The sequence below is a fragment of the Eutrema salsugineum genome, unplaced genomic scaffold (genome assembly GCF_000478725.1).
Source record: "Eutrema salsugineum unplaced genomic scaffold, Eutsalg1_0 scaffold_13, whole genome shotgun sequence".
NCBI lineage: Eukaryota > Viridiplantae > Streptophyta > Magnoliopsida > Brassicales > Brassicaceae > Eutrema > Eutrema salsugineum.
This window is the reverse complement of record NW_006256885.1, coordinates 5,767,877-5,782,755: the sequence shown is the minus strand read 5'-3', so window position 1 is coordinate 5,782,755 and position 14,879 is coordinate 5,767,877. Positions and strand designations below refer to the sequence as shown.

Here is a 14,879-nt window from a genome sequence, read left to right as displayed (position 1 = left end):
CTTTTGTTTTTAGATTGTGAAATTGTCGCTTTAATTGAGCTGTTTTGTTTCTGGTGTGCAACAATGTATTCAATTAAAACCTCATAACTTGTTTTAGAATAATTATAGCACTATAGTTATTTCGTGTTATATTCTAAAATTACAATATCTAAACGCCTGAAACTACCACACGATGGTGGTGATTTTGTAAAAAAAAAAAAGTTTATCGAATGATCACTCTTTAGATGGTTTCAAAACCTTATTGTGCAGGGTTGTACAGCAAAGTTCCAATTTCCGACTGTATTTTTTAGACTTGGAAGTTGTGCACATGTGGCCTCCGAATTCGTTAAGTGAGTTTGGTGTTTTCCTGAGTATATGCCACAAATTTGGCAATTTGCTTCTTTTTAAAAAATTATCTACAAAGTTTTTCCTAGGTTGTTTTCTTACCTCAGTTAATTTTTGTGTGATTTTGCGTGGTTTTAATGGTTTTTATAGTTTCCGGTTGTCTTTGGTGTGGCATTGGTTAAAAAACAGTTACTTTAGTCCATCGGCTCTAACGTAATACTAACTGTTCAGTAATAGTAAAATCATATCTTAGATGAAAAAAATAGAGGGTTATACAACATGATTTTGAACAGGTAAGATTTGGTTAGTCATTGCGGCAACTGGCAAGTGGCAAGTAATGGACGGTTCATAGTTGAAATAATAATAATATCTATGTTCAAGTTGATATATAGTTAATCCACATAAAAATAAAAAATTTGGGGAATCCATTTTCTTTTTCTTTCCTTTCCTTCCTAGTTGATATTAATTAGTCAATAAATCCAATTCCTTTTAATTAATGATTGATTCCGACATTAACTGACATTAAGCATTCGACAATGTTGGCAGACAATTCTCTCAATAACCTTACATTAAATTTTTATAAAGTATATATATATATATATATTAAATCATAACTTTGTGTCTTATCGAGCTGAGTCTCCTCTCAAAATAGAAAATTTTAAATGTAATCGTCCACAAAAGTACTTCACACTCAAGAATCAACATTACCAAAAGATCCTTGAAACGTTCCAACTAATCGATTTCTCTGTGTTTCTACGAATGTATCATCGTCAACATTACTCGATATTTAATTACATTAACAAAATTCGAACGTGCTAAACCGACACACGATATGCTACGTCACGCCAGCCATTACCAATAAAATCACATGGTTGCGTATAGTTTTGCTCGTACCAATCCGGTTTGGATTTAAATCAATAACAAGAACCATGCAGTAAAAGAACCGGTGCAAATTGATTTATCTGCTCTTTTACTCGATCTTGTCAACATCTGTTTTAAACTTCTTCTTTTTTGGTCTGTTCAACAACATGCATTTTAAGCTTAAGCAGAAACAAAGAGGTTTTAATCTTCTTCTTGATTAATCTTGTTTACATTTCTACTTACCAACTCGAGAAAGAAAGAAAAAAATACACGTATATATAATATTGCCTAAAAAATAATATGGAAAAATAAGAGAGAATACGTAACTCTTTAATCAGCTCTTTTTCTTCCCTAGCCTGAATTAAGAGCAGCTTAAAAAAAAAACTTAAAACAAGAGAAAAACCAAAGTAGAAAAAAAAATCAAGGAAAAATTACAATTAGCTATGTAACAATTTTCTCTAATACTAGTAGTAATTAAAACGCTAATTAAGACACCCGAATATTCCTCCTTTTTTTCAAGTCAACCACGACGACGCTCACGTTATCGGAGCTCTGTCTAGCCAGAGCCAACTTCGTCAAGAGCAACGCCGCATCGGAGCACGCGTTGTGCGCCGAATCAGAGTCGTCTCCTCCTTCCGCCGCCGCAGCACCTTGAAGGCACATGCGAGCCACGCCGCAAGCCGTCTCGTTCGGCACAACGTCCCACAGTCCATCACTCGCCAGGATCAAGCACTCGTCCTCCTCTGTTCGATCCGTCACTGTTACCTCCGGATCCGGGATCACATATGGTTTCAAGTAATTATCGCCTGTTGATACCAAAACTTATCAGATTCAATTCCACACATATGTAATTAAATAGCTCAATAATTCAATAACATATATAAGTACTCACCAATTGCTCTGGACATGGCGAGAACTCCAAGAACCCTAGCTCCGTCCCAGTAGATGACTCGCCCGCCCGCTTGCTGGATCCGATTCAATTCATCGGGTCGATCCGGCTGTTCATTGACATAACAACAAAACTCCTTAGCAAATCCGAAAACATGCGATTCTAAAATTCATTTACAAAAATACGGTTAAATTATTTAAAATATATACCTTGTGATCTGAAGAGAGAGGGATGGCTACGCCGTTACGGCAGAGCACGGCGCGAGAGTCGCCACAGTTGGAGACGATGATCTTCTCCGGCGTGACAACGGAGACAACCGCGGTGGATCCGACGGCGTCGCACTGAGGAGATTGCAATTCGCATCTGCAGGAGCTTTTCACGCTCCGACTTGCACCATTAGGAGCAGCTACTGCTTTGCAGTCTCGGTGGCTAACTTCTTTGTCCATTTTCTGGAAGCTCTTTACCATCGTTTCCTTCCATTCACCGGCGGCCATAGCTTCAGCCTCCTGCTTCACTATCTCATGCAACCTCTCTCTGCACTTCTCCGCAACCTAAATTAATCATCCAACAAAAATTTAGTAAGTAATTACGCAGAATATATCATGAAATTTGAGGGGAGATTAAGGAGATGCAACGTACATGAGAGCAGCCATGGCCGTCAAACACGCCGTAGAAATGGAGATTCTCGGAGTTTTTTTGAAGTAATGAAGGATGAATCGACACGGCGTCTTCCATGTCTCTTCTCCTACCACAAACCGACGTCGTACCGATCCTAGGCACGTCGGAAAAGAAACAGCTCTCTGCTTCCGTCGCCGGACTGGAAATCAAATTTGAATTCTTAACCGGATTCGTAACCGTTGATCCCGCCTTCCCCACCTTCCTATGAAGGCTACTCACATTCGATGCCAGATCTATGTTTCCCGGAGCCAGTGCTGTCTCACGTTTTTGCCGCTTACGGCAGCTCTCCAGCGGAGGAGCAACGGCGGAGTTGGCGACAATCTTGATCGACGGAAGTAGATCTAACCTCCGTCTCAGAGAAGTCCGAGTAGTCGAATCCACCGGTGCCGCCGATTCACTCTCCCCAACTACACCGCAGCAAATCCCAGCCATTTTGAACAAAAACTCCAAATCCTCCAATTTAAGATCAAAATCAAAACGAAACAAACAATTCCTATGAAATCTCGGATTTGAGTCTGCAATCACTGAGATGGAGAAAGAGAGAGAGAGAGAGATATTACAAGAGAAATATTGAGCGTTAGGAAATGCAATGTGATTTTTAAAAGAAAAGGTTTGATTTAAAAAGAAAAGGTGAAGAAAAAAAAAAAAAAAAAAAGAGTTTTCGCATGGAAGGGTTACACGTAATTTACGGGCAGGCGGGGGCATGAATGGGAAGCTAAAGAGTTGCTGACCGTCACCATCAACGGGCAGCATCCGACACGTACCGTCTGGTGTGACGTTCCATTTCCTGGTACCTAGATACAATCTCTGCCGTCCGTTTCTCTTTTCCTTCTCTTCGCGATTTATACACGTGTTCAGTTTTTTTTTTTATACGCCGTTAACGTGGCCCAATCAGAGATCGACACGGCTTAACGGTAACGACCGGCCTTTCTTGACACGCATGTGGTCCACCCCTTCGTTTTGTTCTTTTCTTTTCGTATGTTGAATTGTTTTATATTTATTTATTTCATTATTAAAGACAGAAAAATATGCTGTTAATTAAATAATTAGAGTCAGAGGTCAAAAATAATGGAAGAGAGACAATCTTCTTCTAAAATACTGGTTTTTAATTTTATGTCAACTTTTTTTCATAAAATAAAGTTGAACCAATAATCACTAATCACTTTTGAGATGAATGTAATAACTCTTCAGCCGTATAGAATATATGATATGTACTATGAGATCACATTATTCCTTAGATTATTAGATTTATCTGATCGTGGAATTATGACATTATCTTATGTATATCATCAAATTTTTTTAGCAGTTACTTACTAACCATAAAATTTACTTATCAGAATTTATATGACTTAAACAAAACGTGGATAGCCAATTAATTATAAACAAATTCATTTCTAATATTTTATTATCTAAATATTAACATTTTAATATTGAAGAGACCCGAATTATACTAAAGAAACTCTCCTTTGATCTTTCCATTACATGTCCACGTACCATAAACATCTGATAATACCTTAATAAACATAATGATATAGGCAGCTACTCAAAACATATAATTGACTCTATAAATAAACAAGTAAGATCCAAAAAAATTCGGACAACGGAGATGTCATTTGTTCTCACACTTCACAAATGCAATCTAAAATGTGTAAAGAATAAAAGAATAGTTATTTTATGCCTAAAAGTGTTAAACGCGTGTAAATCAATGTAAATTGAAAATAATGATGTATATGCAAAATTCGAATAAAACGAGTTACCTCTTCTTGTCCATCTAAAAATCTAATACAGGCATTTACAGATTCACAATTGTTGGTTTTAAACTCGGAAATAGATATATGAACAAAAAAATCGGGAATAAATATACGATATGTCAAATCCAAAAATTATATATATAAACTTGAGAATCGTTTGACTACATGTATTTTATCCCATTCCACGCATTGTCCATGCAAATCTAATCATATATTTATTTAAGACCAAAAATGAATATTTCAGAATATATGCTTCTATATGTGCTTCAGATATTGTTGACAAAGAAAATGCTTGAGATATATATGTATGTATATACACACCTATATTTGGTTTTAATGTTTACTTGAGATTTTTTTTATAGATATTTTGATTTTGTATTGTTTGATTGTTTGTTTTTTATAATTCGTTTATGATTTCTAGATTTCTACCTATGCTTAGTCGATGTGAGTGTTAGATCATTGACACGTAGTAAGGTTCGTCTCCCACTTGTGCTTAGTTTCCACTCGCATAACCGATCCACCGTTTTGTGCTTAGTTTCCACTCGCATAACCGATTCACCGTTCACGAAGAGGTCTATAGACCACGTCTATAAAAAAATTCGTCGTCATATTATTGTTACGAAAAAACCAATTAACCATGAGTACATAACTATGCATATATTAGTATACTATACAAAATATCTCTCTTTTGTCAGGAAAAATAGTAATTTATAAAATCCGTCCATTGCTATCAATTTCTGTTTGATTTTTATTTATGTGATTAACAAATATGTACCTAGCTAGCTATTACTTCAGATGATATTGATCGATGATTTGTTTGGGAATTGCTAGAAAGAAAGTTTCTTAATTTCTACTTTTGGTAGTGAAACAGTAACTAATTTAAAATGTTGTAATCTGCAGCCTCGGAATATTATGTAAGCCAAAATCCCAAAACTCTTATATCGATTTACATAATATATTAATCATAAACAGTACTAAACTAAAATACAGATATCATAAAATTTGATTGACAAACACGCAGTAGAGTCTCACTTAACAAATCACATTTTTAATTGTTGGAACATACGTGAATACAATGCTTTGCTAAACGAACCAACAAATTGTAATTTTCTTTCCACGTGAAGACATTAAAAAATAATAATAAACATATGTAGTGATTATCAGTGTCAAATACGTTAATATTTTCAATCAGTTCTCTGTTCTTGATCACACAGAAGTCATGGAAAAACAAAACATACAAATATATATCCAAAACAATTGAAAAAAACAAAAAAAAAGTGACACACGAGCCGAAAGCGCGCGTAGAAGAGAACATGTCATTAAATTTTTATTTTTGAATTATTTTCTGCATCTGCACCACACTAACTCCCTCGCAATCCAGCTGTAATGAAAACTGAATGCGTTTACGTAAGCCCGTGAGAGAGTGTGAATCACGCGCCTTTCTCGCTGGGACCCGCTCAGTCTCAAGAGTCTGAAACTGACTCCTGCCAAAAGTATCTTGTTTTTTTTTTTTTGTAGCCTCCGAGACGACGTCTGAACGACACGTGTTTAGTCTGACGTGGATACTGTGAGATGCTTCCTCGGTGACTTCTCCATGACTCGAAATTCGGCGCTTATCCACGTTTCCATCAATTACACGCACATACATACTTTTCTCTGTTGTTTTTCTTTATTTGTCCTTTAAGTCCTCACACTGTTTCTAAATCATCGATCACAGCCCTCGTGTTTTGAATCTTATAATTATACCCTCAATTTCTGAAATTATTCCAATTCGAATCTCTTCGATGGACGGTTCGTTCTCATAAAAAATGCACATCAATTTATTTTTATTTTACACAATATTTTTTCACAAAAAACATATATTTCAAGGAGAGATGTTTAAAAGTGAACAAAGTGAACAGAATTTCTTGAATATCAATCATCAAACTATCATATGATGATGAAGTTATTCATTATCAAAACTATCATATGATGATGAAGTTATTCATTGGGAATCTGGAACATTAATAAATAACGTCCTATAAATATGGTAGCCACTATGCAAATATTGAAAACAAATCTCTCTTTTTATAGATTCCATAAGAGCACGACAATAGAATATTAAATTTTGCCCCCCTTGATATTTTTCTTGACAAAGCCACAGGATGTTTACACACGTCCTCTTTGGTATAAAGGTAGACAGTTTCTAATTTCACCAAGCTTGGGACAGCGAGAAAGCACAACAAACCACTAATGCTATGACACATTGCATAATATAGCTGTAACGAAATAGACCTACCACTACCGCCACGTGACGGTCAAAAGAAAGCGTGTGGCCAAACCTGTAATGAAGAGATCACCGGAACGAACCTAACACATCGACATTTTCGACCGGTCTCGCTCGACACGTTTGCATGTTTTTTTTTCGCTGGTTTGAATAACTCTTGGCTTTCCGTTTTCCTTCCGTGTCGTTTTAACATTTTTCACACAAATTAAGAAATAAGATAAAATATCTCTTATATCCTTATTAATTTGCAGAAAATAACTCTTGAAATCATATTTATAATTAATTTTCTGAATTTATTGAAGTTAAAAATAGTATTTTATGTTAAAAATTACATTGAAATTCTAAAACGACATTTTTTTAAAAACAAAAAAAAGTGTCGACATTCTTTGTAAAACAAAGGGAGTATTAATCTAATAATAAGAGTTAGTCAGTTAGGTTGATTACATTAAAACTATTTGAATTAAGAGATTAAACTATTTGTACTATTTTGGACACGTAACCTTAATTAGTTGTCTAGGAAACTTCTTTTTAATATGATGATGCTTCATAAGATGGATCTTTAACCTCTATTATAATGTTTAACTAAATTTTGATTGTTTATAAGCCTCAATATAAATTAGTCTGGAATCCAAATTTTCTCGGCATGTATCTATCGAAAATTACTAAAGTATATATTTTGATTCTTTGAAGATATACTAAATAAATAAACAAAACTGTTAACTATTTAATTGCGTCTACTTTTTGACATCTGTGTACAAATAATATATAGTATACATCGCCGTGGAATCGGCATGCACCATGACAATTTCCCAAACATGCAAGCATACGATATATTTTTAATCTTCAACAATTTTCTAGTATTATTCTCTCCTTTTTTCGTAATTAAACTTCAGAACCTGGGACGGTGGGACCTACCACATTCACTGTAGATTCTACTATGATTAATCATGCGGATCTACATAATGTAGCAAAACCACTTATAAGTGTTTTTGTTTACGGCCATAAGTGTTCTACGACTTCACTCACATAAAGAAGATCTCTAATAATCAATCTAATTGAACGAAATAAACGTTGAGGAAGAAAAGACAGAAACGAACGTAAACCACAACAAATCGTTACAAGACTTCACGCAACTAACTTCAAACCTTAAGAAAGGTATGAAGAGCTTACGAAGAAATTCTTACTTATTGTCATACCGCCTCTCCGTACAATTTTTTTTTAAGAATATGAACCGCAAGGTCCGCAACATATCTAGATATATATTGTTTAGCTTCAACTCTAAACTTACTTCGTTTGGCTAATTGGCTTCAAGACTGATTCTGATATATGAAGATGCAGTCGGAGTCGTCATGTTATCATGTTTACGAATTACGATCCTCAACACTTACCATGACCAAATGCTATATATGTCAATAACATTTTTCCCACAACTTGATCAAGCAAAGTGACAAAAACCATGTCATTATTTAATATGTGCGGATATATGATAGTAATCAATATGGGTTATAAGAAGGTTACCGGTTCCGTAAACGATGTCATTGAAGTAGTATTCCAAGTTTCTACTTCTTAGAGTTTCATAAATGCAAAAACTAGAGTAAAAAAAAAGTGATAAGTCAAACTAAAGCCTTAGAGAATCTAGATATTGTCGCTACTTCCTTGATGTTTTCATTTTTGCCCAATCGCATGCTATAGTATGTTTGTTCTGTAAAAAAATCAACCTTTTTGCGCAACAATTAGAGCAATTGCGAATATGCACCAACCTATATATAGACGTTAAGATATGAACATGATTGTTGACTATGCTTCTAGACGAAGTCGGGAGTTCGATTTGGAGTTTTTTAGTTTGTTGACATGAATTTAGCACATTTGTCCTTGAAGAAAGTATCAAACTTCAAAAGAGTGAATGAGTCGATGGGCAAAGAGTAGTGGTAGTATCCGGGGGAAATCGACAGACAATGGGAGCGAAAGACCAAGAAAAACTAACTGAATTAAGTAGACTAGGAAACTAAATTCGTAGAGAGGCCTCTATTAAAGCTCATTAAATGGCCCAAAAAGGCCCGAAAATTTGGTTCATAGGACTCTTGATATTGGGTGTGTTTTTTCTTTTGTTTTTTTGGTTCCCAATGATTTATTAAGCAAATACTTTTATTTTATTTGTTTCATCCAATATATTCTTTCTTTGATCTGTTTTTATGTTTTACCCTTCTTTGGTCTTTAAGACAGAAAATGGGTTGCAAAGCAGCACTAACTTAATGGATTCAGAAAAAAACAGAAACGCAACTTTATTATTGCTGACAAAATAATATTTCTTAGCAGTTTGGAAATTATATAAATTAAACATTTATTTTCTTGGGTTTAGATTTGTGGGCAAAATGATATCCAATCTTCATGACTTTTGATTCTATTCCATCCGCCTCACACTTATCCCACTATGCACTATATCCATTTGCAAGTATAATATAGTTTATTTCCGTATATATAAGGAAAACTATCACTTAGATTATAGATTTTAGTAAACATCGTATTTTGATATAAAAAAAATTCAGATATCAACAACATAAATTCTTATTCTAATCGATTAAACTAGTATAATCGAGTGTGTTATTTTGAAACATACTCCCACAATAAGACTTTCAAACCATTTTAATGGCTGCTCTAACTTTTGATTGTTATTTCTTTCTTTTTTGATCAACTAATTCAATCATAGAACAAAGCCCGGTGGCTTTAGCCCACTAAAAAGTTGGAGTTTTGTCTATAGAAATATAGGATAAATGTAAACTAGAATTGAAAAGAAAGTAGTTCAATTTCGAAAAGAATTATATATGTGGAGCTCCTTCAGCCGATCGATCCCTAGAATTGATTGTTTGCATTCTATTTTTTTTGTTTTGTTTGTTGTATATTCAAGGCTAGTGGTAGACGGAAGACCAACTGAATCTCAACTATATCGTAATGCGTTCTAAATATGCTTAGAGGACGGGCCAGACATAGCAGATCCGTGATTGATGATATTTGTTGCTTGATCGTAGAAGGCCCGTCTCTAACTCTTTATCATTTATCTCTTGCACCGGCACAAACCAAAAAACCCAGCCTAGTGGAGCGTCCTTGTAACAGAATCTATGTAAATATACAATATAATTTGTACGTAAACAGAAAACAAACTAGTTTCTCCATTTAGGAACTCAGTTAGGACAATTCACAACGTGGTCATCGACGACATGCATCTTAATTGATCCTCAAAGTCATCAAGGTTGGGATGCTTCATGCAATGTTAACATTTTATATTGTTTTTCAGCTATAAATAACCAAAGGGAAAAACAAATTGTGAGGTTAGTTATATTGTATAGTTTGTTGAGGATATATAAGCTCCAAAAATACGTGTTCCATGCCGATTAAAAGTCCAAACATCGTTCTTTCTAAAACATCTCCTACTTTTTCTCTAATTTTTTTTTTTTATTTACTCTAAAATATATAGAAAGAACCGTTTTAAACCGTTAAACAAAGCTAGAAAAGGTTTGATGAAAAACAGAAAGAAGCATTTATTTAGATAAATCAGTTATGTTTTCAACATATTTGACTTTAGTTAGAGTACTCCCTCTGTTCAGAATTATTTGATGTTTAAGGTTTTGCACACAGTTTAAGGATTCATTTAATTTTTATTTTCCCTATACTAAAAATATTATTTATAATTCATTTAAATATCATTCAGCCAATAAAAAGACAATCTGCAGAATATAAAAGGTCAAAAACTATAAAAATTTATTAAATTTTGTATTGAAAAGTGAGAACATCAAATAATTCTGAACAAAAAAAACCTTCTAAAACATCAAATAATTATGAACAAAAGGAGTATTAAAAAGTTCGAAACAACATTTTGATTATTAAGTGGGATTTAGGTTTAAAAAAGAATGGAGGCAAAAACAATCTTTCTTATGGGTGCAATAGTAAATTTAATAACGCTTAAAAAATTACATTAATTATCAAATTTTTACTGGATGCACCTTACCTTAATATGTATATCCTTGAGCACAAAACACATTTTATTCATCCCTTTGATAGAATAAAGAAGGAACCCCCTTAACATTTTGAAATTATATGCGCTCTACTATATAGTTTGAAACTTGATATACGATCTATTAACAAATATTAGAAAGTCCTCTCGTCGTTGACTGAGGTTATCTCCGTCATTTGTGTGTTTCATTCACGTGTCTACCTCTACCCCGTCTTCTACTTCTCCGTCTTCCATTTATGTGTTTATCCCAGAGTTTGTCACTCCAAAAGAGGGTAACACAAAAATACCTTACTAAAAAAAAAAAAAAAATAAAAATAAAAAATAATCCCAGCCACCGTCGGGGGTAACTCCGTAATTTTTGAACAGAAAACTCCATTCCCACGGCGTAGGCAGAAGGGTAAATTCGGTAAAATAAACCGTCTCCGGTGATGATTAAGATCCACTCCCACACGGCGGAGTGAATTTCACGGTGTTCTCTTCTCTCCTTCCCCCCCCACACACACGCCAAAATAAAATAAAATAAAATATGAAAACGAATCGCGGCGGCGGAGAGCACGGCAACCACCACGAGGCCCTAAAGTTTTCCAGTTTCTTCTTCATGCCGGAGCGGCCACGTGATTACCTCGTGCTCTTCACTCGCTTCTCCGTCCTCACGTGCCTCATCGTCTCCGTCTCTCTGGTTCTTCGCGCCACTTTTCTATCCTCCTCCCCACCGGACTATTCCTCCTATGGTCTCCATTTCCCCGCCGTGCCTCAGAAAGCCTTAGCTCTCCCGCCCACCGGATCCGTCGGGCCCATCAATATCTCCCACATCCAGTTCTGTATCGCCGGAGCCGCCGACACCTGGCTCGATCGGAGCCGTTACACCTCCTTGTGGTGGCGTAATTCCACCCGTGGATTCGTCTGGCTCGATAAACCGGTGAGATTCCCCAAAAACCACTCCGATTCCCGATTCTCGATCCCGATTCGAGTTTCCGATCCAGGCTGGACTCGATTCAGATTCTCCAGCTCACGAGCCGCCGTTCGGATCGCTCGGATTATCTGGGATAGCTACCGGCTAAATCTCCCCGATGTGCGGTGGTTCGTGATGGGAGATGACGACACCGTCTTCTTCACCGATAATCTCGTCAAGGTTCTCTCCAAGTACGACCACGAGCAGATGTGGTATATCGGCGGTAACTCTGAGAGCGTCGAGCAGGACGTGATGCACGCCTACGATATGGCGTTTGGCGGTGGCGGTTTCGCCATCAGTCGTCCTTTGGCGATGCGTTTGGCCGCCGGGATGGACGGTTGTCTCCAACGGTATTTCTACTTTTACGGTTCGGATCAGAGAATCGCGGCTTGCGTTTGCGAGATCGGCGTTCCGTTCACCGAAGAACGCGGTTTTCACCAGGTACGTTCTGTTACGCACGTGTCAGCTTTTTCGACTGGTTGTTTGTGTCTACACGTGTCGAAAAATAGTTTTGATTTCGTTTTCTGGAACCCCGACAAATTGAAAAGGGTTTAGAATTTTAGATGCTGAATTGCTTGACGATTTTGAGTGGATTCTTGCCACGTGGATTTTCTTATATTAATTTAGAATTAAAGGGGTCAAGAATAATAATCACTTATTAGCGTAGTGCTTAAAAAAAGGGCATTAAGGATTTGATTTATTGAATGAGTCACACAATTGTTGACCAAAGAAAGGAAGATGTTGTCACTGTTACTGTAGAGACATTAGTATCCTTTCCTCTGAATTTTGACGTTAATTAATTTATCAAATCGAAGCGACAGTTTCAGGTTTAGTACTGCTAGCTAGTTTCATTGCATGAGAATATGAGATGAATGCTCACCGACCGTTTTTTATTTTCCCTAATTATTAAATTTTGTATCTTACGAAGTGATTACTGTGGTTCATGAGTGTAGCAGAAAATTCTTTTTCTTGGGTTTAATTTATGGCTGGAGCACGTGATTCTGTCATGTTAGGATACAAAGCTTTTAACTGAACAGCTTGCTGTTCTAATCTAACATCATATCTATGTTTCTTAGATATTTATGTTTATTCTTTAATTGTATGTATGTGCGTGTCATTATTATTAGATCACGTGTAGTGTCTCAAGGGAACTTTCAATATTCGGGAGAAAAAAAATTAATCTTCTGTTATATTATATAGATTCATAATATCTATTCGGTGTTTTTGTCTGTTGGACTGACACCATTCTTTTGTTGTGTTGTGTGATGAAAAATATATTGCAGCTTGACATAAGAGGAGATCCATTCGGGTTTCTAGCGGCGCATCCATTGGCACCGCTCGTATCGCTGCATCACCTCGTTTACTTAGACCCAATGTTCCCTAACAAAAACCCGATCGAGTCGTTACAAACCCTCATGAAACCTTATAACTTAGACCCACATCGAATACTCCAGCAGATTCATTGTCATGACCGCAAGCGTCAATGGTCCATATCCATCTCTTGGGGATATTCCATTCAGATTTACACTTACTTCTTGACCGCCAAGGAGCTGGATACGCCGTTGCAGACCTTCAAAACTTGGCGTTCTTCGAGCGATGGACCTTTCACCTTTAACACACGTCCCTTGAAACCTGACCCGTGTGAGCGTCCTGTCACTTACTTCATGGATGGTGCAGAGGATGTGCGGGATAGTGGGACGAAAACTTGGTATAGCGTAGCTGATAAAAATTATGGTCATTGCGGGAAGAGTGAGCATTCTCGGTTAACCCAAGTGAAGAGGATATTGGTCACTTCAATGAAGATGGATCCTGAGTATTGGAACAAGGTTAGTTGTTATTGTTCTTGTTTTTGTTCCATATTGAAATTAACATTTTTGAATGAGTTTAGGTTTTGATTTTCGAAGCTTTCTTTACATTTTGACAGGCACCACGGAGACAGTGTTGCGAGGTGTTGGAAGGAGGAGGAAGAAGAAAGGATAAAGAAATGTCGATAAGGATTAGAAAGTGCAGATCTTCGGAGAAGATATAGAAACAACGGTTTTTTTTTTTTTTTAATTAGAGAGATATATATATGCACATACAACTTTAGATTCGATCATAGTTGGTTTCTAATTAAATTCCTAGAACCACGAAATGATGATTTTCTCTGCTAATACCGGGACTCTTGTGTATTTCAATATGCAAACATTTTCTTTTTGTATTATTAGTCAAAATAATATCGATCAAACCCGATACTTATAAATACATGGTAAGTTTTGTTTGTTTTTCATGACGAAGAAGTTGGTTAACTATAGGTCTATACTTCTTCAATTCCATACCATTTAGTATTAACATATATAATTAATTACATTTACTTCAGTATTTTTCTCTATCAATAGAAGTAAAAGAATAGTATTAAACACAGCTGATTCTGTTAGAATCGTACTGATTGCCAACCGAATCGAATAAAAGAACGATACAATTAGTTAAGAAAACCAAATCAACTTTACACAGTAGCTAACAAAATTACCTCCAAAATTGACCTGAAAGCAATAAACTCGTCATATTTTATATATTTTCTTCTGATGAAAGTAGCGGATTTGTTTCCAACCAAACCTCAGCTAACATAGTTAGTCTTAGAGAAACGGATAAGAATTTTCATAAAGGAAAAAGGTTTTGTAAACACGCAAGTTTATGTCAAATTATAAAGGACTAGAAGGTATTGGTCTTATGATCATATCTTTAGGGAAAATACTATTATACAGTACAACACTTTTGTTATGGTTATGTACTTAGATTTCCAAGCTTTATGTTCATATGTAATTTTACCGGTCAGGAAGCCAACCAAACCGGACCAGACTAATTAAACTGAAATGAATAAACTGAACAAACCAAACTAATTCGATTGGACTATGATGGTAATTAAGTTTCTCTCCGACCGAATTTAACAAAAACGAAACCGAATCCAAATTAACCCTTTAGCAAAAGAAAAAAAGAAAAAGAAAAAATTGAATCCAAACCGTAAAGAAACCTACATTTATCAGGAAAAATAATTATACCCCTAATTTCCATTTACATATACTTGTGAACGTTTTAGATAAAAGATATTCTAAATATAGGCACACATTAATACATTATGACATTATCCTAGTTACATGCATAGCTAGAAA

At 35.6% G+C, this 14,879-nt stretch overlaps 2 protein-coding genes across 2 annotated transcripts; one reads left to right on the top strand and one right to left on the bottom strand.

Annotated features, from left to right (window-relative positions):
- Positions 1–1,441: 1,441 nt before the first annotated feature.
- Positions 1,442–3,346, bottom strand: LOC18023457 (protein phosphatase 2C 37). The gene is made up of 4 exons (XM_006407387.2): positions 2,714–3,346; positions 2,284–2,625; positions 2,078–2,183; positions 1,442–1,991 (listed from the first exon to the last, which is right to left on the bottom strand). Exons 1-4 carry the CDS (start codon positions 3,182–3,184, stop codon positions 1,672–1,674), a joined length of 1,239 nt encoding a protein of 412 aa, XP_006407450.1. The 5' UTR covers positions 3,185–3,346; the 3' UTR covers positions 1,442–1,671.
- Positions 3,347–10,963: 7,617 nt separating this feature from the next.
- Positions 10,964–13,926, top strand: LOC18023456. The gene is made up of 3 exons (XM_006407386.2): positions 10,964–12,171; positions 13,014–13,556; positions 13,655–13,926. Exons 1-3 carry the CDS (start codon positions 11,305–11,307, stop codon positions 13,757–13,759), a joined length of 1,515 nt encoding a protein of 504 aa, XP_006407449.1. The 5' UTR covers positions 10,964–11,304; the 3' UTR covers positions 13,760–13,926.
- The last annotated feature ends 953 nt before the right edge of the window (positions 13,927–14,879 follow it).

What these genes read in the sequence shown, in the direction of transcription:
- LOC18023457 (XM_006407387.2), bottom strand. Translation starts at nt 3,184, where the DNA reads ATGGCTGGGATTTGCTGCGGTGTAGTTGGGGAGAGTGAATCGGCGGCA. An exon ending in ACGGCCATGGCTGCTCTCAT is followed by an intron (nt 2,626 to 2,713) that starts GTACGTTGCATC and finishes TGATTAATTTAG; the next exon opens with GTTGCGGAGAAGTGCAGAGA. An exon ending in CTCTCTCTTCAGATCACAAG is followed by an intron (nt 2,184 to 2,283) that starts GTATATATTTTA and finishes GTCAATGAACAG; the next exon opens with CCGGATCGACCCGATGAATT.
- LOC18023456 (XM_006407386.2), top strand. Translation starts at nt 11,305, where the DNA reads ATGAAAACGAATCGCGGCGGCGGAGAGCACGGCAACCACCACGAGGCC. An exon ending in AAGAACGCGGTTTTCACCAG is followed by an intron (nt 12,172 to 13,013) that starts GTACGTTCTGTT and finishes AATATATTGCAG; the next exon opens with CTTGACATAAGAGGAGATCC. An exon ending in ATCCTGAGTATTGGAACAAG is followed by an intron (nt 13,557 to 13,654) that starts GTTAGTTGTTAT and finishes ACATTTTGACAG; the next exon opens with GCACCACGGAGACAGTGTTG.